This window comes from Mustela erminea, chromosome 12 (genome assembly GCF_009829155.1).
Source record: "Mustela erminea isolate mMusErm1 chromosome 12, mMusErm1.Pri, whole genome shotgun sequence".
Taxonomy (NCBI): domain Eukaryota; kingdom Metazoa; phylum Chordata; class Mammalia; order Carnivora; family Mustelidae; genus Mustela; species Mustela erminea.
Genome location: NC_045625.1, coordinates 92750395 through 92776350, shown reverse-complemented (window position 1 = coordinate 92776350; position 25956 = coordinate 92750395). Strand labels below are relative to the sequence as shown.

Below are 25956 nucleotides of genomic sequence, written 5' to 3'. Positions count from 1 at the left end.
TCAGCGTCTGCCTTCGGCTCGGGTCATGGTCCCAGGGTCCTGGATGGACTCCCTGCTCAGCGGCGAGCCTGCTTCCCCCTCTCTCCGCTGCTCCCTGCCTGTGCTCTTGCTCGCTCTATCAAGTAAGTAAATAAATCTTTTTTTTTTTTTTTTAAAGGGAAGTAAAATTTAAGCTGGGTAAGTGTGAAACGTCCGCCTAAAATGCAGCCCAGTCAGGAAAGTCAACCTTATGCAAGTACAGCTTCTTCATGGTTTCAGCAACGGAAGTTCATTTAAGCCTCAGAAAGTTCTCAAAGAGCTGCTGGGACAAAATTGACAGATCTTCAGGGTAATGTTACTATAAGCTGTTTTTTTCATGGAGACAGTAAAAATGCCTAACGTAGCCCACGGCCTGGTGGTCTGCAGAGAACCACACGCGGCGCTGCCGGGGCCCGGGCAGCCTTCTGAGTGCGGCTCGCGTGTTGCTGTATTTACGCTCCCCGCGCGGTCCGGCGATCCTTCTGTGGCAGGGCCGCGCGGACGGCTATATATGGCCATTCAGAAGGCGCCAGCGCGAGCCGCAATCCATCTTGAGGACGACACGTGTCCTGCTGCATTACGTCGCTCCGTGAGTCAGATCAGGATTTACCAAAAAAGGTTCAGTTTCCATCCTGAGTGAATACTAAATTCCTTCCCTCCTTGCAAAGAAAAACGCTTTGTGTTTTATTATTTCAACAAGTTCTCGATCTTACTGTTTCAATGAGTCCCGATGAATTTTAGTTGTCACCGTTCATATCATTTTTACGGTTCAGCCTCAGACTCCCAAACACACACTGACGGGAGCAGGGCCGGACCTCGCGGCCCGCTCCCCTGGCTGTGTCACGTCCACCCCCAGGAGAGGAATAATCACGCCTTCTGGTGCAGCGGGGTGGGAGGAGGCCCCGTGTGCTCCAGCGAAGGGGCTGTGAGCGCATCCGTGGACTGCCAGGGCCCCGGCTCCGGAGCTGAAGACCCGTGGGGGTGTAAGTCCCACCGCTGGGGGCACCGGGTCTCAGGGGAGGCAGGGACAAAGGCCAGGTGAGACCAGGGCGTGGGGCAATCCGCCGCCCCACCCGCGGGCCGCGTGGACCCGAGGACGACCGCCCTCCCCTCACAGGCAGGATGCAGGAAGCTACAGCCCTGCCCCAGCGTCTCAGGAAGGGAAGAGATCACGTCTGCACGCGATGGCAAGACCAGGAACGTTCGGGCCAGCTCCGGTGGGGTGTCGAATACTGAGCGAACACTTACTAAAAATAAGTAAAACGTGTAAGTAGCAATGCATGCTAAGGAGAAAAGTCAGAGCAGCGCGGCAGTGGTCAGCTCTGAGGACAGGATTTCGGGGAAGGCGCTGCAGAAAGGGCCACGTTTGAGGAGAACCTGGAGGAGGTGGAGAAGCCGGCCGTGCGCCCTCTCGGTCAGCGCTCCAGAAGGCAGGGACGCGGGCCCGGGCTGCTGCGGACTAAGGAGGCCAGTGGGGAGGTTTAGAGCAGAGGGTGCCTGGAGAGCAGCTCCCGCGGAGTCGGTGGAGCCCTGAGAGATGTCTGCTCTCTCTGCAGAGGAGGGCAGCTGCGGAGGAGGCGGTGCGAGAGGAAGGGACGCAGGCGGGATCGTGAGCGGGATCCTAAGTGCGTCGTCCTGGCTCCCGGCTCCCAACGCGGCGCGCTAACTCAGCTTGGAGTTGACGGGGCCTGGACCGTGGTAGAGGTCATAAAAATGGACGTGTTGGTGGCTGTAGCCTGAAGGCAGAGCCATCATGTCTTCTGATGGGTTCCACGTGGGAGAAAATGAGGAGTCAACAATGACCTCGAAGTCTGTGGCCCGAGTGATGCTTCCAGAGCCGGCAAACACGGGAAGGAGTAGGCCGGGGCGGGGGAGGCGGCGGGGAAGGTCAGCGGCTGCGTTTGGGGCAGCCCCTCACAAACTCACGTGGGGACGCGGAGCGCGTCGTCGGGCCTGTGACAGCGGCGTTTGGGGGAGGCCCAGCTGCGATGCTCCGTCCGCCACGGCATGTGCCGACCCGAGACCGGCCGCCACCCCCAGGGAATGAGGCGCCCGGACATGTGGAAGTGGGGGGGGCTGAAAAGGTGGAAACAGAGTGGCCAGCAGGGTCAGAAGGAAACCAGGTCCGCTAGGGAAGCCAACTGAGAAAGTTTCCTGAAATGTGCAGCTTAAAGGCTGTCCATAAAGATGATGAGCACTTAGACTGACCCTTGAAGTCAGGACCATGGAAACCATGGACGACCCTTCACCGGGGGCGCTTGCGGAGAGGTCGCAGTGAAATCCTGCTACAAGTGGCTTCCGGGCCGCAGGAAACAGTAGAACGAGGACATCCGAAAATTCTCTGCCTGTTAAGGCAGTGAGAAAAGTGGCAGAACCTCCGTCGGCTTTCTAAGAGCACGGGACCCCCCCGAAGGCAGGCGGCGGTCCTAACTGTAGGAGGCCCTGCTGCGAGACAGGCGGCCGGTCTCCGTCAGAGCAGAGACACCGCAGCAGAACTGGGGGTCGAGGGACCCTCGTCGGTGCCTATTCTCTGCTCCTGCCCCCATTGCCAAATCTCAACCCCCCGGTGACAGCCCCCAGGGAGGGCCCGTGGAGGTGGAAATTCTCCGGACTCCCCCTGCCCAGAGAGGCGTCACTCTCTGATGAGTGTGGGTCCCCTGGGAGACCCGCGTGCGAGGCCGTCTTTGCGTGGCCCGACCCGGGGCCGCTCCGGCAAGAAGACAGGTGGGTTGAGCACGCGTCACGGTCACTGTCCCTCCTCATGAGTGCACAGAGCTGTGGCAAAGGACAGGGCAGCCGACGAGAGAGCTTGGAAGGGAAGGCAGGAGAAGGGGCTGGCCCAGGGCGTGGGGAAGCCCCGAGCTCGCCTTCACTGCTCTCCGACGTCCTCTCCCAGCTGCCCACGTCTTCCAGGCCCGCCCGCGAGAGCGCAGGACCCCCCTCACCGGCCCACCCCGCCTGGCAGTGTCTTGAGCCGCGCACGTGGGCCGCGCACACGTTCTCCCGAGTTCATGCGCACGTGCTTTCCCGTAGTACATCCACGTGCCCCACAGCTGTATGTCCACTTGGACGTGTCGCTCTCGAGGACACCGGGGTGATTTCTGATTTTGTGCCGTGGACACTAACGGCAAGCGTGGCAGGGCCACTCTCCCAGCGTGGCTCCCCTGGAGCTCGGCTCCGTTCCCGCGTCCTCACCGTCCCGCCCACTCTGGGTCTGGGCTCACAGTCTGGAACCTACAGTACCCCGGGGTGGGGACGCCGGTGCTGGCAGCCGTGCCAGGACTCGGCTGGTGGGGGCCGCCTCCGCCTCTGGGCCTTCAGAGCTGACCGCCGGGTTTCCCACGTGGGGGCAGAGGCCGCGGCCGAGGCCCAGGAGGAGCCCCGGCCCCGGACACGGAGGCCGCGGGGAGGAGCCCGACGGGCCGGCCGTCCGGCTGAAGAGGCACGTTGGGCGTTTACACCAAGTCCGGCCTCCGGTCGCGAAGCCCGGGGAGAAACCCCCAGCTGAGCGCGGTCAACCTGGGAGCCCGAGGGGTTAGTGGCGTCGCTGCTGGACGGGCCGGCGGGCGGCAGCAGGGAGCGCGGCCCCGCGGTCAGCCGGGCGACCCGACCCGTCTCTTGCGCAGACCACGGGAGGCCGCGTCAAGGGCGCACAGCTCGCATCCTGGCCAGCCCCGCCGAGTCCCTCTGCGGACGCCCCGACGCCGCTCCAAGGACCAGGGTCCCCTCCCCCTTCAGAGCCCGGCTCGATGCGCCCTCCTCGCGTGGACGTGCCGAGATGATGACCTCGTCTTCCTGTACGTTATCTGCGAAGACCCCGTTTCCGACCACGTCAGTTCACTGTGCGGCGGCTTAGAGCTCCCAGGTCATCTGGGGACACAGGGCAGACCGTGGCGACCCTCCGTGCTGTGTCGCTGTGGCTCTTGTCTCCCAGACGCCGGCGACCGGGGGACCAAGCCCTCCACCTCTGGGAGAGACGGCGAAGCCGGCAGGAGCCGGTCTGCGACTCCAGCCAGGCGGGCCTGGCTCGTGACCTGCAGGACAGAGTCCACATTTGCTTTCAAGACTCAGAAATAAGTTGTTTTTAAAGAGGGTTTTGAAAGGTATTCTAGACGTGAAACCCTATAATATTAGTACTTTCGCCCCATCATCCCATGGTCGTGACCGTGGTGTTAGAAGTACCTGCGGGTTTTACGGACCGTCCTGTCCGGAAGAGCAGGGACCGTTAGTTCTCTGCCCTGTCAGGGAGAGAGTTCTGACCGTCCGTGTGTCTAATGGGACATTTCCATTTGCTCTTTGTCCCAGGTTCCTGGTGCAGAGCTCCTAGTCCCCTTGGAATCTCCCGAGTAGGGTCTCTTGTTTTTCCGAAGGAGTTTCCTCCCAACCACACCTGAGTTCATGCTAATGAGGTGACCGCGCGAGGCACCCTGACCAGCTTCCGAAGGGGCTGGTGCCCAGAAAGACCACGCCATGGGTAAAGGGGACGGGAGAGGGGCCAGACGTGGGCTTCCAGTGGCCGAAGAGTCAGTCACCTGGTCCTGCGTAATGAAGACTCCATGGAGACCCGCCAGTGAAGGGCTCCAGAGAGCGTCCAAGTTGGGCAGCACATGGAGGACCAGGGGACGCTGCCCCCCATGGTGCCCTGCGCCTCTCCTGGGGCTGTCCCCTGTCGCATCCTTTATAGCGGACCAGAAGTCGTCAGTGAAGCAGTTTCCGAGTGCTGAGAGCCGCGAAGCGAGTTATCAGCCCCGAGGAGCCAAGTGGGACCCGGCTGGGGTACGCGGGGCACCAGGCCCTGGGGCAGGTGTCTGACGTGAGGCCGTGTGGCGGAACTGAGCCGTGACCCGTCAGGGCTGGGGTGCCAAAGGGTGCCGCTCAGGGTCGGAATCCAGCGGTGTGGAGGGACCCGCGGTCGCTCCTTGGACATCTTCGAGACGGAAAAGACACCGTGGACTTGCTGTCAGGAGAGGACAACAGAAACCTCCAGGCGGACGAGAACCTCCGCCCTGGAGGACCCCTCGGGGTGCCCACGCCAGCTGGGGGGCGTCTTCGTGCGAGACGCTGACCCACGGAGAGGGGTTTTTCCCGTCAGGGTCGTCCTGCCGCCCCCACTTGCTGACGCGGGACTGGAACGCAGGGTAAGATCGCGCGGTCGCCGCGGTCGGCCGCCGCTGCGCGGGCTCTGGAAGCGCGCGGTTCTCGGTGAAGACGGGCGTCGGGCTTCTCAGCTCCGACATCGGACCCGGGGGAACAAGGAAGCGGGTTTACGCTGTACATAGACCTGTGCGGGAGAGATACAATACGTTTCACAAAAGCGCTGTATTTTGGGCGGATGTGTAGTTTTAGGACAAGCCTATAAAGAATTCCCTCAGTCGTGTGCGTGAGACGGAGGACCTGCCGGCATCACTGCGGAGACGGCTCCACGCCAGGGAAGCAGGGCAGCGGCTGGGAGTGGGGGAGCCCTGGTTTGTCCTGGACCAGACTGGAGCACGCCGCGGTCTGCTCCCCCCGGCCCTTCCACATGCGCCACGACCGCGTCTCGGGGGCCGGTGGGCTCCCACCAGCTCTCACGGCAGGAGAACGGACCTAATCCAGTACGGCCGCGACACGCGGCACCATGATCCCCGTGACGTGTGCCTCCAGGCGGGGTCCAGGCCGCTGTCTACACACAGCCTTGACCCGTCATAGGTGACGGGGATCAAGGAGGTGTCCCTGAGGGGTCAGTGAGAGCCACCTGGGCGAAGGAAGACCGGCGACAGCACGCTCTGGGCAGGGGGAGCAGCCCGGGACAGGCCCACGCGGGAGGGCGTTCGGTGCTCTCTGGGGTTTTGAGGACATGAAAGACCTCAAGGGCTGGGCTGTCAGCGCAGGGCTGCAGGGAGCCGAATGAGGCCGCGCATGGGCCGTCTTGTTCGTGCGTGGGCTTCCGCAGCGCTTGTGCGTGAGCGGCGGCCGCCCAGCTGTCCCGGCGGCGCGGCGTTTGCTGCGCTGATACCCCGGACCCCTCCTCATGTTTCTGGCCTGACCCGGCATTACTGATGCTCAAAAAGCTTTACTCGCAAAAGAAAAAAGTTCATTAAAATGAGAACCTGCTTCTTAGGAAAACACTGTTAAAAAAAAAAACCCGAAAGACAGCCTGTCTGCTAGGAGAACACGTTCTTTATCTGCCTGAAATGGGTCGCTGCTGAGAACATACAAAGAACTCGTGAAACTCAAAAGTAAGAAGATACACAACGCAGTTAGCAGAGGAGCAGATGATGTAAACAGACGTTCCACACAAGAGGGTGCACAGGTGGCCGATGGGCTGTGCTCAGACCCCCTCCACCTTCACACCCGCCCGTCACGACACCTGAATGGTTTCCTCCGGACACCGCCATGGCTCCCCTCACCATCTCCCCGGAGGCCCACCACGCTGGGCTCCTTTCCGTCATGCCTGCTGCCAGTCGTGGACAGTGTGGCTGTGGTCCCTCCAGGTGCGGCGGCCACCGGCCTCCTGGGGTACACACCGCACGCAGCCCCTCCTGCCACCCAGAGGCCCATGAAAGCAGCAGCTGCTGTGGAAATCTCCCTGTTTGACCGCCACACTCAGTTATAAGACGCTGAAGCTGCCCCCGGCTCTCACGGTGGGGTCGGTCCGTGGCCATGTAGGGAGGGCACTCAGGGAGCCCTAGGAGAGACCCGTGTGGTGCGGGAGGAAGGGAGGCCTCCGCCCCCCAGCACTCCCTTGCGGGGCAGGAGCGCCGGCTCCCTTGTGAAGACCCCTCTGGCCTCCGTCAGCCCGGGGGTGAAACAGCACTGGCTGACTCTGACCCAGACCGAGCTGAGCCTCTCCTGAATTCTTGACCCACAGAGAGCAGTGGAATACTAAATGTTTAATAAATACTACATGGAATACTAAATGTTTACTGGCTTACGCGGTTAGGTTTGGGGGGTGAGGCGTCCTGCAACAGTCGTTACGTGCGGTTCAAGCTGGAGGGAACAAGCTGCCTTCGTCTGACTCGGGATCAAAGCCACATTCTGCCACTTAGAAAGCACATTGTTTAGACTGTCCCCATCTATGAGGGGATGTACTGCACTTGTTCCCGTAGGTTCTGAACCTGAGAGAGGAAGAGAAGTCGGGGGGAGAGTTGGGAGCGGCCAGAGTTCGAGGTAGGGGAACTGTGGAGAAAGAAATGCTGAAAAGATGATGTTTATAAACCGTTAAGGAATCACATGTGATATAATCCACATTTCTGACCGCACCCAGGGAACTGCTGGCAAAATATACAGGTTGCTGTTTAAACTCTCAGGTCAGGCTCGCGAGGAACCCAGTCGTGTGAAAATTGCACACAGGTGAGGGCTGAAGCACGGTTAGGTCATTCCCCAAAGTTCCCACCACACGGAAGTATCGGCGCCCTGACCCAAGTTCTAGAACAGCAGGGTCAAGCCTCTGGAGCAGAAAGCGAAAGGGAGCTCGGATCCAGCCGCGGGACCCTCCTCTGCCTGCCCTCTCTGCTCTCCACCGGTCACCATCCGGAACCACAGGCCTCAGACCAACTCTCGAAAAGCCTTCTTTCCTCTTCAAGCACCCTGGAGGGCCCCCAGGGGAAGAAGAGTCAGGAAAACCCCAAGGATAAAGATGTGGCAGCCTCAAGGGCTGCTGGGTTCCGACGACTGTCTGCTCAGCGACCCTCCCCCCACCCTGTGACTACTTCACCACCTTCTCCCTTTCTCCCTGGATTTCCGGAGGCCCCTTGGCCAGTCACTGGCTCGGCGCTTGCAGTGCGCCTTAGGAAAGAGAACTGTGTGGGATGCTGCTCCCCACAGGCTCGCAGAGACGGGGCCTGAATCGTTTTAACAGGGTAATGCGCCGGGGCTGGCTCGGCCATGTTGGCAGCAGACCGCAGCTAGAGAACTTTTATTTCCTGCCATGTGTGCGGCAGCGGCGGGCCATCCGGGGGTGGGGTGGCGGAGGGGGGCCGCCCGCCGCCTCCGGGTCTGGCACCCAAGACCAGGGCTCTCCCTAATTCACCCCAACTAGCAGGAAATGGGGCTTGAGCAAAAAACGCCAAACAAAGTGCTTGATAATCAGTTAAAAGATAAATCTCCCCAAACAGCGGAGACCTGATGGTTCCAGATCCTTTCTCCAAGAGCAAAAACAAAGAGAATTCCTACGTTACCAACAGGAGGGTCAGGCTTTCCAGTTCCAGACCTTGGCATGTGTTAAGCAAAACCAAGAATAAGCAAGAAAATATGCTATTTGAATTGCATTCAAAACGTCTTTTACAAGTGAAGCAAATTACTTCTGCATGTTCTGGGGCTCTGCAGAGAACAAATACTGTTCTGCCTTAATGGGTAAAATTACACAATTTGCTTTTAACAGTAAACCGAAAGCCACGGTGGCTGCAGATAGCATCGCGCTCCCTCCACGCAGCCCTAGCGCCGGCGGTTTCTGGGCATTTCGGAGGGACGTGGGCGTCCCCACCGCGCAGCGTGGCTAGGAGGGCCCGGGAGGGCGCCGGCGGGGACGCGGCCCGGCCGCTCCCCTGGACGGTCTCGCTCCTGCCCGCCCTCGCTTCCCTTCCTCCGCGCAGCGGGTTCCGGGACGGAGCAGCGTCGGACGGGGCGCGGTGGGCCCGAGTTACCGACCTGTGACCAGGCCCCCGGGCCGACCCCCCGCCCCCAACAACTGGATGCCCACTGCCCCGGGCGCCCCTGCGGCGCGGGCAGCCCCGGCGAGGTCCGGCCCGACGCCCCCCCGCCCCGCGCCAAGGCGCCCCTCGGCGTCCAGGCGTCCGGAGGGCGCGCGCGGGAGGCCCGTCCCGGGGCGCAGCGGCGGCCCCAGGTCCCAGCGCCCGGCTTCCCGCGCGCCCCGCCCGCCGCAGGCGCGTGTGTCCGGCAGGGGGCGCCGGCGCCGGCCTTGCTGTGCCCGCGGGGCGGGCGGGCCCCGGACCCTGCCTCCTGCGCGCCCGCGGTCCGCCCCCCGCGCTCCTCCCGGCGGCCGGCGGGACGCGCAGCCCGCGCCCCGGATCCTCGCAGCAGCGCGCGCCGCCCCCGGGCCGCGACCGGACGAAGAGCAGCGGTTCTCCGAGAGGCGCCCACTCGCGCGGAGCCCGGGAGCAAGGGCAGCGCACAGCGGCCCCCCGCGCCCCGCCGGCCCCCACGGCCCGCGGCATGGCCCCGGGCTCGGCGCTGGCGCCGCTGTGCGCCCCGGCCGTCTGGGTGGCCGCTGCGCTCCTGCTCTGCGCGCCCCGGACCGCAGGTAGGACCCGTCGCCTCGGGGCAGGGGCGGGGACTCGCGCGCTGGGTCTGCGCCCCCGCGGCTGTGCCCCCGGCCTCTCCCCGGATCCGGGCCGCCGCGATCCCGCGCCCGCCGCCCCGCGCCGCTTCCACTGAGGCGCGCTCTGGGGTCGACTCAGCCTTTCCAGAGGCCGCGCGGGCGGCGCCGGGGAAGCCCCGGCCGGGGGTCGGCGAGGGTCGTGGTGTGGAGGCGGCCCCGGCCCGCCGATGGGACTTTACTTCTTAGGACCTCGAGTGGGTCCCTGCCCTCCCAGGATCCCGCAGGGCCCACGGCCCCGCGCCCCGCTCCGAGCCGGAGCCCCCCACCCAGGGCGCGCGGCGCCGCAGTCGGGCGGGGCCCGGGGACGCCCCCCCCACGCCCCCGCCGCCGGATCGAAAGGGACTTTGGCTTCCCTTTTGTTGGCCCGTCCACCCCCTCCTCCACTCCCGGGAGGTGGTCGAGTGGCGTTTCCTGCCTGGGGTCGGAGGGTCGCGGGGCGGCCTTTTGGCGGCTGGGGCGGCCCCCCGGGACCCGGGACGAGTCAGGCGGCCGGAGGGTCGGGCCCGCGTTCCTGGTGGCATTTCCTGGAGGGGCGCACGTCGCCCCCGGGGGCCCCGCGCGGGCTTGTCTGCGTGGGCGCGGGGCTTGCGGGGACCGCCGCGGGGTGCGGAGGGAGCCGGGGGGACCCGCCTGGGGAGCCGAGGGGGCGGCGCGCGCCCACGCCGTCCGGACCCCGAGCACCTCCGGCCGCGCGCGGGGCCGCATTCCGGGCACCCTGCCGGGCTGGGGGCGGCGCTGCCTGCGGGCCGGGGCGCGGGGAGGCTGAGGGGGCTGGTCTCCCGGGCCAGGAATGTTACACTTACGGGGCATTCAGGGACGCCCGCCCCCCGCATCGTGCCGCCCCCCGTCCCCGTGTTCCTGCTGGCAGGTGAGCGTCGGGGGCCGTCGCGGGAGGGGCTCACTCTTCCCGCGTCGGGCTGCCAGCGGCGCGCTCCCGGGACCGTCTACACGGTCGGGAATGCTGCGCAGCCCTTCTGGGGAGTCGTCTGGGTTTGAGCAGATGCCGATTACGTCAGACCGTGCGGGCTACTTGATTTGGGAAGCGGGCGCGCCAGTGTGTCGCTGGCCCTGAAAGCATAAAGCGCCCGGGGTCCTGGGTGCGGTGCCCGCTAGCCTATCCGGAGTCCGCCTGGGGAGTCTCGCCGCATCCCTGCGGGGCTCTGCACCCCCCTCCCCGCGGGAATCCCTCTCCGCTTTAGGGCGGGGGATCTGTTCACTGCGGGAGGGGGCGGCAGGGGCTCAGGTCGGCGCCGGGACGTGGCCGCTTGGGGCTGGGTGGTCTTCGCCCCTGAGCCCGGCGGGTTTGCGGCTGCGGCGGCGCTTTCCGTGGCGCGCGCGCAGGGTGGGAGCTGTGCGGCCCGCAGGGCTGGGGCGGGGGGCGCTGCGACAGAGGCGACCCCCTCCTGCTCAGATCTGGGTTGGCGCAAGCAGGGGATGGTTACCCTCGGGTCGGTAGTTCGCACATTGCCGTCCTTTCCAGTCGAATTTCAGAAATCTCTCAGGGACAAAGCAAGCCTGGGTCCTCCTCCTCAACTCCTGAGCCCCGAGGGGAGGTAACAACGTTTTCCCAGCGAACACTCGTGTCTGAGTGTGGGGAGGGAGTGGGAACCGTGTTCACCGCCTCGTCCTTCTGGAGTGCTGGGTTAGCGGAGAGTCCACATTTGTTCATGTTCAGAATACGGATACAACTCCACGGGGACAGGAGATGTGGGTACTTGGCATCTTCTGTGCTGTGATGAGAAATCCTTGTAACCGAGCCTGTTTTAGACCCGAAAAACGTTACTATGTAAAAATGGGAAAGGTGGTTGTAGAAGGATTTGTAAATCCTTATTCTACACTTTCATAGATGGCTCTTCCCTAAGGAGACAGATTCCTGAGGGCTGTGTGCCTCGCCTGCGTGGGACAGGCTGGGACTGGTGCTTTTGGGGTTCTCCCTTTCCCCATTTGACCGTGCTGCCTTGACTTCTGGCCCAGATCCTTGGACTGACGGTCGTATTAAATAATGCTTGCCGGCCATTTGGAAGCAAGCAAACGAAAACATCTTGAGTAAGAAGACTTTGGAAGAAGACGACTTTTCCTGTATATAGTAAGACAGCATGTTTTTCTTGTTACAGCTGTGTGCGTAGCAGAGCAGCACACGTGGGAAATATTTTCATGTTTAACATCGCGAGCACTGTGGCGTGTGCTCAGTGGGGAAGGCCATCCCGAGACCCGGACACGGCTGCCCCCGTGGACACCCGCAGTGAGTGTCCGCAAAGCCGCATGGTGCCCACGGGGCTCTAGGCAGTGAGGCCGAACTTGGACTTACCAAAGCAAGTCACAGTTGGAAATACGACCAGAATTTTGCATAACGGCTCGTGTGCCAAAAATCAACGTGAGTTTCGGAACACGCTTCCTAGGGTCGTTTTGGGGGCAGGATCTGTGGCTGGACACGAGGCAGAGGGAACGACCTTTCTGTTTTTATTGTGAAACCCGTTTCCTGTTGTTGGGACCAAGTACGGCCTCGTTTGGTGTTCGTGTCCCTCTTTGCGGTGAAGTATTTGTTTGCCGTGAGTAGTCAGTCAGCCTTGGTTTAACCTCTGAGACATTTAAGCCTGGCAAAGCCTGGGTTTAACACGGCTCTTTCCTCTGGAATCTTTCCCCCGGATCCATGGGCTGGAGGCGTCTGGGGCCGCAGCTCCTCTGGCAGAGGGAGGAGCAATCCTTTAAAGGGGGATTTCTGAAGGCGGGTTTCCGCCCAGAAGGGGCTCTCCTTTACAACGGCTTCCCCACCGGGGAGGCCAGGATGTGGCCTCTTATTCCCATTGCAATGCGGCCTGGGTGTGAAGGGTTTGGCCTCCCCGGCCTGCGGAACCCTGGCCAGCCTGGTGAAGCGCGGGGAGTTGGTGTGCTCTGTGACCGCGTTCCCGGGAGAGCTCTAATTATGTAATTCCAAGTTGCAGTCAAGGGAGAGACAGTGGCTCTTAGTGTTATCCCCACCCAAGGTTTATGACCCTCTTCTGAAACGTTCGTTGATACCACAGGCCTTTTGGTGTTTGTTTGTCCATTCCCTGTGGACTGGCCCGTCTGCCTCCCCAGCTGCAGCATCCTGGGGTCACCAAGGAGAGGAGGGCAGGGTGGGGAAGCACTGAGTTTGCTCTGCTGGGCCCGTGGTGGGGGTCGGGGGGGCTCCTGAAGGGCTCTGACCCCATCCTGCTAGAGAAGGTTGTCGCAAAGATCCTTCTTTGGGGACTCTGTGGTGACCTCCAGGAACGCCATGCCGGAACGCTTTCAGAGCAGAGGGGGCTTGGTTTTGCAGAGGAAGCCTTGGGGCGAGGCCTGGGGCTGGCGTGGCCAGCAGCGGCTTCGTGGGAGGACGGGCAGGGTTAAAAGATCAGCGCGGCTCCAGAGCAGAGGTGGCTGGGTCCGGCGAGTACTGAGGGCTTCCTGAGTTGTGGAGCCACAAGAGGAGCTCCAGGCCCGTAACTACGCCGGCAGCCGCAGGGCTCAGTACCCGCCTCTCCCGGTAGGTCCTTCTGTGCTGTTGTCGAGGAGCTGGCCGAGTTGGAAGGAAGGGCAGGACAGCGCGGCTCGCTGGTGCCGTCGCCTGAGAACGGGTCTGCGTGTGTGATCTGGTTGAACTCGTGCTAACAGAGTGGCCAAGGGATGGCCGGACAGTGCTGGAAGTTTGCTGAAAGCTTTTAGAAAATGGGGGACTGTGTTCGTGTGGTTTGCACCATTTGGGGGGGTTTCTGTTCTGGTGTTTTTTTTGTTGTTGTTTGTTGTTGTTTTTAAAGTTCTATCTCAGAAAGAACTCCCCCGCCCCCCAAAAAATCAAAAGCCCAAGGGAAGGAAGTAATTACAGAAAAATTTAGGCTAATTACACTAAGTGGCTTGTCCTCTAGAAAGTCTCCTGTTCCGGGAGAAGTGGTGTGTGTGTGTCTTTAACTGTCGCTGGAAGGAGCTCCAGGAGGCTGTCACTTGGAAGATGTTATCTGGGGGAATGTGGCTGCTTCTTCAGGTCCTCCGCGAGTGGGGGAGGGTTCGCCCATCCCCCACGCTCCCAGCCCCGGGATTTCCCCAGCCCGGTGCCCCCTGCCCTGGGGGGCTGCTAGTTAACCCAGCGTGCACCGAAGTGAAAGAAATCTTTGCAGACCTGAGCCCTGAAGGACAGTCGCCAGCAGCACATGTAGCTCTTCAGGTTAAAATTAATCAAACTCAAACACAGGATTCACTTCCTCGCTGCCCTGGCTGCCTTCCTCAGGTCCAGGCACACAGAGGACATCCCCCTCGCTGCGGGGAGCTCTCTGCCGCACCCCAGCCCCCAGCGCCTGCTCCTCCCCTTCCTCCTGGCCAGAAGGGGCTCTACCTGCTTTGCTAGAGCTTCCTTTGTTGCTCGTGGGAGTTGGGAAGGCAGAACCCAGTTGGATGGACGCTAACCAAGGTGGAGAACCAGAGGGCCCTGCCCCCGGGGCGCGCAGCACGTGTGTGAGGAGGGCTAGGACCAGGACACCTTCCCGCTGACTTCTTGGGCACCTCCTTCCCCAACCCTGGGGGTGCAGAAGCAGCGCCCCCGGGGAAACCCAACCCAGGAGTGCCTTCTGCTTAGTTCTCAAAACACAAATAAGGAAAGGAGAAATCAGAAAATAATGTGGATTATCTCAGATCTTTTATTTATTTTATTTTTATTTTATCTATTATTTTTAAAAGTTTTGTTTATTTGACAGAGAAAGAGATCGCACAAGCAGGGGGAGGGGCAGAGGGAGAAGCAGATTCCCCGCTGAGCAGGGAGCCCAATGTGGGGCTCCATCCCAGGACCATGACCTGAGCTACCTTCTAAAAAAAGACAAAACCTGGGGCCCCTGGGTGGCTCGGTCTGTGGAGTGTCGGACTCTGGGTTTTGGCCTGGGTCCTGATCTCCTGGTGGAGCATCTAGCTCCTTGGCAGGCTCCCCGCTCAGCATGAGGTCTGTTTGGACTCCGGCCTGCTGCCTCTGCCCCTGGCACTCTTGGCGGGGAGGCGGGTGGGGGGGTTGGGACGCGAGGCTCGCTCTCTCTGTCTCATGGATAATTAAATTAAAAAAAAAAAAAGACAAAACGTGAAAACAAATCTTGCATTCCTAGGTTTGTCTTTGGCTGTGAGGAGGCGTAATGCTTCGGATGCTGTTTGGGGTGCCGTGTGGGCGCGCGGCTGGTGTTGCAGGCCGGGGTCCCGCGGCGGGCGGTCGGAGACACGGATCTGGGATGCAGGGACGCAGGGCTCGGGGTGGAGTTGGAGACGTTGGTATAACTCACGATTCCTGCTCTCGCAGACACCCCACGGGCACGCGCACACACGGATGTTCAGATTCGGACGTCGTAAACTGTAAAATACCTGTTTTCCCATAGGTAACGGTCATGTCCTGGCCCTTCACTAGCCGTGAGCACTCTCACTGCCCAGATCTTGGTTGCAGGGTCCTGGGCGCACTCGGGGCGGGGACTGACCGTGGGGACGGCGCGGAGGAGTCCTGGGTGAGCCCAGGGCGTCTTCTCGGGCCAGAAGGGAAGTGATGAGGGGTAGCGGGAACTTCACACGCATGCAGGTCACCCACTTGCCGGAGCTCTGGGGGTCGGATCGGGGGCGCGTTCAGCACCCAGACAAGGGCGGCCCAGGGTCCTGCGTGGGGCACCGGAGCAGCCGCGGCTCACACCGGTCACGGGCCCGCGAGGAACCGGATGCCCTGGTTCGTCTCCCCGGGCTGCAGGCCAGAGCCCCACAGACCCGGTGACTTAAAGCACAGAACGTACAGGGGCCGCGTGCAAAGTCAGGATGTCGGCAGTCAGTACCCCGCCGGGCACCTCCAGAGAAGCCTCTTGTGTCTTCCGGCGTCCCGTGCGGCATCAGCGCGCTGCCTCGTGCGCCTCATGCGGCCGCCTCTCCCCTGTGCCTGGGTGGGTCTCTCTGTCTTGGTGTCAGGACCCCCGCCACGGGGCTTAGGCCCACTCTAAATCCGGGACGATTTCGTTCCGGGGGCCTTCCCTTGTTACGTCTGCAAAGACTGCTTCTGCGTGAGGACACCTTGAAGTTCTAGGTGGATTTGAATTCGGGAGACACTGTTTAACCCACTACGTTCCACAAATGAATGGGTGGGGGGTGAGGCCGCCTCCCTGCAGTGAAACGCCAGCCGGTAAATGTGCAGCCAGTGGGAGGCTCACAGGAGCGGTGGTGATCGTGGACACTGACCCGGGCACGAATGCTCGGTCAAACGGGGTGGAGGGGCATGGGGGTGTCTCCCGTAGAGCCTTCTTGCGCAAGGGGACAGTTAGGGACAAGATAGAGACATAGAACATCACGCTAATGGGCTGATCGGGGCTCATGCCTCCTGGTGGGTGGGTGGACGTCGCTCTCCTGAGAAGGTGTGTGTCCCTTGGGTGCTGTTCCAACGGGACTCGAGCCAGCAAGCCCAGCGTGGGGAGGGGCCCTTGATGACACAGTTGGCTTTTAGTAGAAAACATGCAGGTCATGAAGGGCAGAGTCGGCCAGGGAACGGGTCCAGCCTGAAGGAGACTGCAGGGTCCCACGCAGAGGGTGACGTCACACGGGTCCGGGCTGCCGCGGAAACGCGCCGACGTGGGCGTCGGTGAAATGGTTATGAAACGGGAACGTGGGGGTAAATTCTTCAGAGGTGTGGTCAGGGTTAAGGTTCCCGAGTGCGAGGGTTGTGGGGAGGTCATGGAGGAGCACGTCCCGCTCTGGGGAAGGTCATGCTGTGTGTTCATGGCTCAGGGGCGCAGTGTCCACTCTGCCCCCGCGGCCTCGGAGCGAGAGCGCCGTGTGAGTGTGGAGTTGAAGGACGGACGTATGGGCGGGACGTGAGGAATAAGTGGGTCTGGTCTGGGGGATGGTCCCGCAACAATCCTGCAACCTTTCTGTAAACTGGGAAGGATTTACAAATCGAGGACGGGACGGGGATACACTGGCGCGACCGGGGCAGCATCTCTGAGAAGAAAGACACAAACGTTCGTATTTATCGGAAATGGTGTCAGACCTCACACAGGACTGGGGAGGGGCAGGACTCCCGTGGGTTTGACCAGTTTCTCCGACGAGACTGAAAATGGCCCGGTCGTCCCCCGTTTCTGGACCGCCAGGACGTCGAACATGCTTCCCCTTAGCTTTTTAATTACAGAAAACGTCAGATGTCCACGCAGTGAGACCGGCACGGTGACCCCCGCTGTGCTTTCCCTGCAGCCTCCAAGGTGACAGGTTCTGTTAAAGTGGTCCATTTCCCGGGCCCCGCCCTGTCTTCCGGCTCGGTGCAGACTGGCCTTGGACCCTCCGCTCTGTTGGTGGCAGGATGCAGGTTCCCTTTGCTTCACCATCAGAGCGGCCTCCGGCCAGACCTGGGGGTCCCGCTGGGGCTGGGCCGCTGCGTTCCGGCAGGTGCAGGGGCTGTGGGCATCCTGTGGGGAAGGACCCCAGCACGTCCTGGTGCAGAGGTGTGTGGGGACCCCGGGAAGACCCCACTGATTGGGCTGGTCCTTCATTCGTGGCCCCTGTTGGCGGGTGCCCCTCGGCCCGTCCAGGAGAGGTGCCTTGCGGAGCCCTGCCTGGAGCAGACCGTCCGTCACAGTCCTTGGGGCCCAGCCTCGTCAGCCCGAGGCTGCTAAGGTTGGAAAGCCACGGCAGGAGGAGGTGGGCCCTGGGGCCTTTGGGTCCCAACAGCCCCTCCCGTTTTACCAGCAGCCGCATTTCCGGACACCGTGTTTCCTGCGTCCTGGCGCCGAGGGTCTGACGACCACCCTAAGATCCAGCCCGTGGGTGGCGGGAACCCGTTCACACCCAGTAGGGCAGAGGAGGAGGTTTGTATCCAGATTACGTACCCGCAGGTGGATGGGAAGAGGAGCGTTCCACGGCGTGTACCGCAGGCCGTTCGCACGGCGTGTACCGCAGGCCGTTCGCACGGCGTGTACCGCAGGCCGTTTGCTGAAGGCCGGAACCTCAGGGAGCGTGTTCGGTCCCGCTTGGCCTGAGCACAGCGCAGGCGATGAGACGGCGGCCCCGGGGCCCCTCGGCCTGCTCCAGCGTTTGGCTGGGTCGGAGCAGGCAAGGAGGGCTGTGCAGGGGGTGATGTGGGGGCCCCGGCGCGGGGACTGGGGTGTCCGTGGCCACTTGGAGGGCGATTCGCGGCGACTGTCAACATTCCAAACGCGCAGGTTCTGTGGCTGCTGCAGGACGTACGTGCGCTGGGAGGCGTGCTGTCCCTGCCGCCCCATTTCTAACAGAAACAAGTCGGCGGTAGTGACGTGTCCTTTAACGGGACCCAGGCTGCCAGCAAGGTGTTCCCATAGCGTCGAAACGGAATCAAGGACCCGTGGGTGCCGCAGCGGGTGCTCCACACGCGATCCTGGCTGGGGCGAGTGTCAGGCCGCGGGAGGGTTCGCGTCACGTGGGGCTGGTCTGCACGATCCCACCTCCGTCCCCGGGTGTGTGGAGACGCAGGCCTCGGGGATCGGGGGCCTAGACCGACAGCAGCGGCGCCCCCAGGAGAGGACAGAGGAGTCTCGGGGTCTCTGTGGCCGCTGCGTCTCCCCCACCGGGGACACCTCACTGGGTCCTTTCTTTAAGCCCCCAGGGAAGGAGCCGTGTCCGGCATGAGACAAGGTACCGTGCTCTTCCTTCCTGCTCTGTCCTGCTCTGGCCGCAACAGGGCAGAGGAGGCCCTGGAAGTTCCCAGCCCGTCGGGGTGCGTCTTGACCTGGAGGGCCTCACGGACAGGTAAAGGCCCGGAAGCCTGAGGTGCCCGCGCCCCAGGCCTGCTAGTTCCCTGGGTCTTCACGCTCGCCGCAGAGTGGGGGTGTCTCTTGGTGGCCCCCTTGGTGCTCAATCCACACCCCGTTCTTAACGGCTCGTCATTTGTGAAGCTGTCCCCAGACCCTCCATGTGGGCTTGCCGGCCCTGGGCGGGGGCAGCCGGCCCCGTTACTCCTTGGACCGCCAGGGCCGTGGCCGTATGTAGACCTTGTGTAAATGGCCACAAGAACCAGACTTTTCTGGATCTTTTGAAGCTAAAGCGAAAACCAGGGGAGTCCGAAAGCAGGTTAGGATGGAAATAGAACCGGAGCCGTCCTCCCGGATGAGCCGCCTTCGGTGTTCCTGGCTGTTCGGCTGCGGGGCCGCTGCGGTCACCGAATGGCGTTTCATAAGGAGGAGGCCACGCGGTTCCGGGGGGAGTTACGTCTCCCCACAGCGCGGTCCACGGGAGGCCCCCGACCTCAGGATGTGGTGTGGCTCCGAGGGATCGAGTTCCAAAGGTCGTGATGCCCTGTGACTGGGGTCCTTACAGAAGGGGAAACTTGGGCCAGAGATGGACGCGCAGGCGCATGAAGGGCACGCGGAGCCGCGGGGAGCAGGCGCCGCAGCCGGCCGAGCGCCCACCGCCGAGTCCGTGAGGTGACGGCGTCCCTCCCTCCAGCTGTCCCGCTGCTCCTGCTCGTTAGCGCGGCCTGCGCTGACCCCGACGCTGTCAGGACGCCCCTTCTACCTGGAACCCCGGGAGCCCCGCGGCTGGTCAGCGTCAGGGTCAGGGGTTGGGTCACGGCCACGGAGGGACCGTCATGGCCCAGTGGGGTTGAGTGGCTTGGCACAGAGGGCAAGTGCGTCCTCCCGGGGCGCGTGCTGTCCCCTGCTGCTCCCCTAGACAGCACGGCGGCCAGGCGGCTCTCGGGGGGCTGTGGGGCCCGTCCCTCTGTCCCCGGTCCCTCCCGCGGCTTGCCTGGCTCCCGGGGTCAGAGCAGAGAGGGGTCTGCCCATGGTCCCTCCGGGTCGAGGCCTCGAGGTGCCCATCCCGCTTCCCTCGGCGCGGGAACAGCCACAACAGGAATCTGAGAGCAAACGCCCCGGGCGCTGGGGCTGCCGCCGTCAGACGTGTGATGTATCCGCCGGGAGCCTTTGAAGCAGGAGGCTGGGACTCCTTGAAGTCTGGCCGCTGTGGGGAAGCGAGACCGGCGCCAAATGGAGAGGAAGGGGCAGGTGGCCCCCGGTGGCTTGTGGGGTCCCTGGGCTCGCGGCTCCTGGGAGGGCAGGTGAGGGAAGGAGCTCTCGGAGGGACAGGTCTCCCTCTTCCCTGTGTCCTGTTCCAAAGCGCAGGCTGGCTCTGGCGGCTGCAGGGCGTTCCCGGTGGACGGGGAGAGGCTGTGAGCTGGCTCGCAGTCTGCCTTCGGGGGGCCCCTGGCAGGGCGCAGGGTCACACGGCCGGCAGCTCACCAGTGTGCACGTGGTGTCGGCTCATGGGGCGCCGCAAGGGGAGGCCCAGGGCCACACGGGGAGAAGAGATCCCCGCAGGGGTGTCGACGCGCGCCTCCCCGGACTGCAGGGGGGCGTGGGAGGGAGCGGAGGCCACGTGAGAGGTGGGACCCGCGTACGGCCCGGCTGCGTCAGGCACGAGGTGATGCTTTGCTGGGATTCTGGTGGCCTTTCTTGACCTATCCTGGTTTTCCTTCACTGTTCGCCAAATTCAGCACGTCGCTGCTGGTTCAGTTTTGGAAGACGGAGCCGGAAAGAGTGCGCCGTCCCGGAGGCTGGGCTCCCTTGGTCGGGTAGGAACCCAGGGACACGTTTGGTAAGAAGGAAAAAATGCAACAAGGCCGTTAACACATGAAGTGATCCTCTGAGACTTGGAAAACGTGAGTCGTGGAAGTGAGCCGGAGGCGGAGAAGGAACGTTTGGAAGGTTCTCCCTCGGAGACAGGGAGGCGGCTGAGTTCTCCCATCCGTCACGACCACGAGCCGGACTTCGCTTCAATTCGAATCTATACGGCACGAATTTGGTCTCTAAAGAACAGAGTCAGAACTAAGTAGGCGCGTGTTGGAATCCAAAGCACCTGGTGGGACACACCGGGCCGAGGAGCTCTGGTTGCCCGAGAGGCCGGCTGCGGACGAAGCAGGAGACCTTGTGTCAAACCCTAGTTGATGTCGGCGGGGATCGCGCGCCGTTACCGGAGCCCGTGAGGAGCAGAGACGTTCGAGCACGACACGCGTCGGTCCTTAGACATTTCCAGGCACGCGGGAAGCTGGATTCCGTTTGTTTAAACGCACGTGCGAGCTTGGGCCGTGCGGTTGTGCCCAGAAACGGCCCGGGGGGTAAGGTCAGCAGGGGCGGCCGACACCGTAGAGACATCGTGGTGGGCTGGGCGGCTCAGGGAGCTCCGGGGTCGGCGGCCAGGGTCGGTCACGGGCCTGACCAGGGCCAGAGGGGGCTGAGGGCTGATTCTGCCTCGTTTGTTTTTTCCGTCCGGTCATCTGGAAGGGCGGTTGTGTTTGCTACACAGAAGCAAGCGCTCGGTACCACCAGTGACTGTGGCCCAGGCCATTGACACGTGCTTCCTGCCCTTTTTATTTTAACACCAGAATTACTGCCGTAGAAATACACAAACCATAAAACTCTCCCTAGAACTCACTGGTTTTAGGATGTTCACAGCATCGTGCGGGACACGCCGTCACCAGGGCCTGTTTAGATGAGACACAAGGACCCGCCGGTGGACACTGCCGGCCGCTGGCCATCTTCAGCTTACAGAAGTGGCCCCCCCGTGGGGTCCTGCTTCCACACATTTGCCTTGAAAGACCAGCATGAGCTTTTCCCTCCATCTTACTGTGAACCATCCCCAAAGGGTTCGAAGCCAGGAGCCGCCCGTGTGGACAGAATTAAAGGGGACTTGTAGGCTGTGCTCAGATCCTTGAAGTCTTACGGGAGAGCTCGCCCTGTGGCCCCGCGTGGCGTCTGGGGGCTGCAGTAGTACAGGACGGTAACCTCAGCGGGTGAAGCTGAGCGGGACAGGGTTTGGGTTGATGCGGCCAGAACTTTCTAGGTACAAAGTGGCCTAACCAGTGACCCGGCCATCACCGATCTGGGGTGTCAGCGGGAGCGGCCCCTGCTGGCCTCTGGCTTCCGCTCACCTGCGCAGGGGCTCTGCTGAGCGCCCGCTCTCGCCCGGCTCCGCTCGGCTCTGCATGCCAACCTTTGTCCCTTACCCCGAGGGACCCTCTGTGCACAGAAGCCCGTGCTTCCCTGGCCAGCCCTGTTCTCACAAAACGTGTGTCTGCCCTCACGTGGGGTCCCAGAGGTCGGGGTAGAGCGACCCCAGGCCGTCCAGGGGCCCCAGCTCCCCTGCTGCGGCGGAAGCTTCCCGAAGACAGGACCGCGGCCCCCCTCCCACGGCTGCACCCCCAGCCCGCCGGGCACAGACCCCTGGGCTCAGTGTGTGCTGGGGGGCGCCGTGGGACCCGCTTCATGCGCAGGCGCGTGTGCACAGGCGGAGAATCCCGTCAGGCCGAATGAGTGGACGACGTCGTAGGTAAGAAGTGATGGAACTAAATGGGTTAAAGGAGCCGGTCTGAAAGCGATCCGCGGGACCAGGGCGGGGAGCCGGACGCATGGGGGGCACGGGGCGGAGAAGCCTTTCTGTAAGGACACCGTAATGGCAGGCGCAGGGCGAGCTTTGCTTAAAACCCCCAGGGCTTCACACCGGAGCCAGCCCTGAGGGCCCCTGAGCTTGAGCGAGTAACTCTCCGGGGCTCGGTCACAGAGCCACCGCATCAGGGCAAGACGGTGACACCGGGAGCCCGCGGGGGCCGTGCTGGGCCGGCTGGGGGGCGCCTGGGGGCACACACCTGGGAGCGCTGTGTGCTTCTGGCTCTGTTTCTCTACCCTGAGCTGCTCTGAAACACCCTCTAGCTCCGATGGCGCAGCCCTGCCTCTGCCAGGTGCTTCTGCTCTTCCCGATAGTCACAGCTGGACATGGCCCACGTACCGGGAAGTTGCTGTTTGAAGTTCACAGGTCGCGGGTGTCTGGCATGTTCCCGGAGCTACGCAGCCCCCACAGTCCGTGCTGGGCCATTTGTGTTGCCCCGAAAGCAGGCCTGTCCCTCCGGCTCTGGCCACGAGCCCCGGCTCACTGTCTCCGTGGGTTTACCTGTCCCAGGCCTTCCCTATAAATGGGACCCTCAGGAGGTGGCCTTTCCTGTGACCGTCTTCTTTCATTCGGCACCACGTTCTCAGGGTCCTTCTTGGCTCTGACAGTGTCCCACGGTGTGTGTCGCCGGAGCTGGTTTTGAGGCATCCGGTCAGGTGGTTGTAGAATGTGACCCACGGGGCTCATCTGGATCTTTCTCACGGTTACACTGCGGCTGTGTCTTTCATGGAGGAAGACCCCAGGTCCTTCCTAGGAACCGCGGGGCCCTCTGGCCATTCACGGTCAGCATTTCGAGAACCTCCAGACTTTTCCATGGTGTGTGCTCCATCTTACGCACCCACCAGCCGTGGGTGAAGCCGTCCCCGTGCACGCCGCCCCCCACACTTGCTCCTTGCCTGTCTTTTCAGCAGATTCTCCTCTGAAGACACCCAGGACTGACCTTCTGAAGTGCCCCCCAGGCATTTTCTGGGTGTCACGTACGCTCTCATCTGTCTTGTAGCTGGGAAGCAGCGGAGAGCGGACACTGTGCAGCCTGGGAAGCCGGTGGCCCAGCCATCCTGGGCGGCTTTCTCGGCGTTCTGGCTCTGCTGTCCTTCTCTTGGCACAGAGCACTCCGCAGCGGCAGGAGGGGCGGCCACAGGCGCCGTGGGCAGCGAGGGCTCACGATCGTCTCATCTGGGCGGCTTCCATGCCTTTTTCTGCCGCCGTCAGTAAACCTGGAGTAAACTCCAGGAAGCCTCTCTCCTGGCAGCTTCTCTCCAGATCTCTTGTTCCCCTACCTCCTGGGTTTTAGATTCTTTTCTAAAAATCTGGTTTGATTTTCAGATAGTAGTGGCCACAGTTCAGGCTTGAGAAACCTGGAGACTCGTGTATGTGGGTGGGGGGGCGGGGAAGGGAAGGGCAGCCTGAGAGGCGGCCGGTGGGTTCTACTCCAAGAAGAGTGTGTTCAAGTCCCGAGTCCGGAGTCCCGTGCCAGCCTGGGAACGCTGAGCACACAAGGGGCCCTTGGGCCTGCCGGGGAGCGGGAGGAGATAACCAGCTTAAACGAACACGGGGACTCGCTCTGGAGCCGCGGGGAGAGGGGAGAGCTGAATGACGGAAGGCGCAGTGTCCCGTGGTTTCCTGTGGTCCCGTAGACTCGGAGGCCCCGAATGCTTTCCACCCACAGAGGAAAAGACCTTGGGTGCTGGGGAATCCTGTTCGTGTTAAAAGTCTTTATTTTTAAATATTTATTTGTTTATTTATTTATTCATTAATTATATTTTTCTAGGTAGGTTCCACGCCAGCGTGAGCCCAGTGCCGGGCTTGAACGCGTGACCCTGGGATCCAGGCTTGAGCTGAGGTCAACCGTTGGGCACTTAACCGAGGTGCCTCACGCTCCCACGCTGCCCAGGTGCCCCGTGAGGATCTTTTTTTAAAAAAAAATCAGTTTAATTTTTTAAACGATTTCTGTACCCAACATGGGGCTTGAACTCACGCCCCCGAGATCGAGAGTCGCAGGCTCCACGCACCCAGCCTCTTCGGAGTCTTCCCACACGGTGGCGCCGGCACAGCTTCCTTCCTCCTGGCCTGTGCGTGGACAGGGCGGTCTCGGTGTTGGTGAAGAAGGTCTCACGTTCTGAGACGGCGCCGCTACGGTTCTGTTGCTAATTACACAGATGGACGCGCATGAGGGACCTGGTGCGGGGACCCGGCGGGCCTGGACACGGTCCCTGTCCTCCCTTCGGGCCTTCACGGGAGGTCGGAGTGACCGTCACGGCCGCAGGTGGGGTCGGCCGTCTCTCGGGGACAGTCCTTCCCTTGAGAGTTTTCGGACCGTTTGAAGGAGCAGTTTAGGACTGAAGTCCGGCAGACGTCGGCACGGGGAGCAGAGGGTCGTCAGGACAAAGGTGGAGGAGGGGGCAGGGGGAGGCCAGGGTCCCTCGGGGTTTCTCTGCAGGGGGCGTGCCCAGTGGAGATTTAGGGGGCAGAGGTGGGGTCGGGTGCTGGTGGCCACCCTAGCGTTCGTGGCGAGGGCGCGGCGTGGGAGGTGCTCGGCGCCATGAGGGGCTCACCGGCAGGACGGCCGTGGCCGCTTCTTCCGCACAGGGAAGCCCCGAGGACTTGAAATCTGCAGGAGCTTCTCCGGTACGGCGAGTTTCTAACTTCCGTCCGGAGTCCGTGGCTTCTGGCAAGACCGTGGAAGAATTCCAGGCGCCAGAACGATTAGTGGCCCGGGAAACAAATCCCCATGATTTGATCAAGCGCCGGCTGCTTCCTTCTGGGCTGCTCCTGAGCGGGGCCGTCGGAGCCGAGACGTGAGACACACCTCCCAGGAGCTGCTGGGTGGCCTGGGTCCTCGGAGAGGCCGGGGTCCCTGAGCTCTGCGAACGGACGGGATGCCGCGGCGGACAGGCGTTCAGGACCGGTCGCCCAGCGCCCACTCTAGAGCCCCTGCCAGCCGGCCCTTGGCACCCTCCCCTCTTCCTCCAGCGGGAAATAGTCGTGTACTGACTTTAACCCCGTGGATGCCGGAGCAGGGAGGGATCCCAGGGGCCACTGAGGGCGGGTGCGCGTCATCTGCGGGGCCACGCTCCTCCGTCCCCTCCGTCCCCTGCGGGAGGCCGCCGTGCCTCTGCCCCCATCCCCGCCGCATCGACGCTGGGCTTGGCGTTGAGATTTCAGCTCCCAGAAAGCCTGGGGGTCACCGCCACTGTTCTTAGCATGTGTCCCTTTGTCTGAGTGGCCAGCCCGGGGCTTAGAGGCAGCCCTGGTGTCGGATGGGGGGACGGAGAGTCTGACACGGAGGATGGAACCACCTTGGTTATCCAGGTCACAGAAGATTCAGCCCCCTGTGAGCTCCGCCCACCTTCCCTGAGGCCCGCCCTGTCCGTCTTCTCGCGGGTGGTGGGGAGGGCGGGGGCGACCGTGTCCAGGTGTGTCCGGGTGCCCGTGAGGCTCCGAGCTCCGTCCCCTGAGTGCCCGTCGGGATTGGCTAAGACGTGTGCGGCGGCCGCACTCTCCTGGGGCGTGAGTGGTGGGGCCAGTCCAGGCTTCTGACCCGTGAGCTGCGCGGGAAGGGGGCCGGAGAAGACTCCGGCCACTGCCCCTCCCGCCGTGCGGCTTCTGCTGCAGCTCAGTCTGAGACCGTGAGGTGACCAACGGGCGGTGAAAGGTCGTTGCTAAGATTGATAGGATGGACAGGTGGGTCTTGGGACCCCCCTGCAGACCTCTGCCCAGGTGAGGACCTCGCAGTTCGGATTTCTCTGTCCTCCGTGGAGCCCCAGCAGCCCGGCTCCTGCAGCCAAGGAGAACCGCGTCCCAGGACCGGACCGAAACCTTCGTGCGGCCTCGAACTCTCTGTGGGGACTGTGGGGAGAGAGCGTGGGTCAGGCTGCAGGCTGTTCTGTGAAAGCTTTTTTTTTTAAAAGTACTAAAAAAATTTGTGGTTACATATATGCTAATCCACCATTTTAACCATTTTTTCCTGCGTAGACTCCATGCCCCGCACAGGCTTGAACTCAAGACTCCGAGCCCGGGTCCCACGCGGTACCGACCGAGCCCGCCGGGCGCCCTGGTTTAGCTATTTTTCAGGGCAGTGTTCAGTGGAATTAAGTGCATCCACGCCGTGGGCCGCCTTCACCGTCCTCCTCCGGAACTCTTCACACCCCGCCAGCGGGACACACGCCCCCCCTTCCGCGCCCCGGCCGCCGCCT

General features: G+C 62.6%; 1 protein-coding gene across 3 annotated transcripts in view; it reads left to right on the top strand.

The window, feature by feature from the left end:
- The window catches only part of ROR2 (receptor tyrosine kinase like orphan receptor 2), a 156784-nt gene that overhangs the window by 4871 nt on the left and 125957 nt on the right, over positions 1 to 25956 (top strand). For 2 of the 3 annotated variants that reach the window (XR_004277238.1, XM_032306329.1), the window contains exon 1: positions 8740 to 9259. The exons of the other annotated variant lie outside the window; for it this stretch is intronic. Coding sequence is in view for 1 of the 2 variants with exons in the window: in XM_032306329.1 (XP_032162220.1) it covers positions 9172 to 9259 (88 nt within the window). In the remaining variant the exon portion in view is untranslated. Of the gene's footprint in view, positions 1 to 8739; positions 9260 to 25956 lie in introns of those variants that run through there. 3 annotated transcript variants of the gene reach the window in all.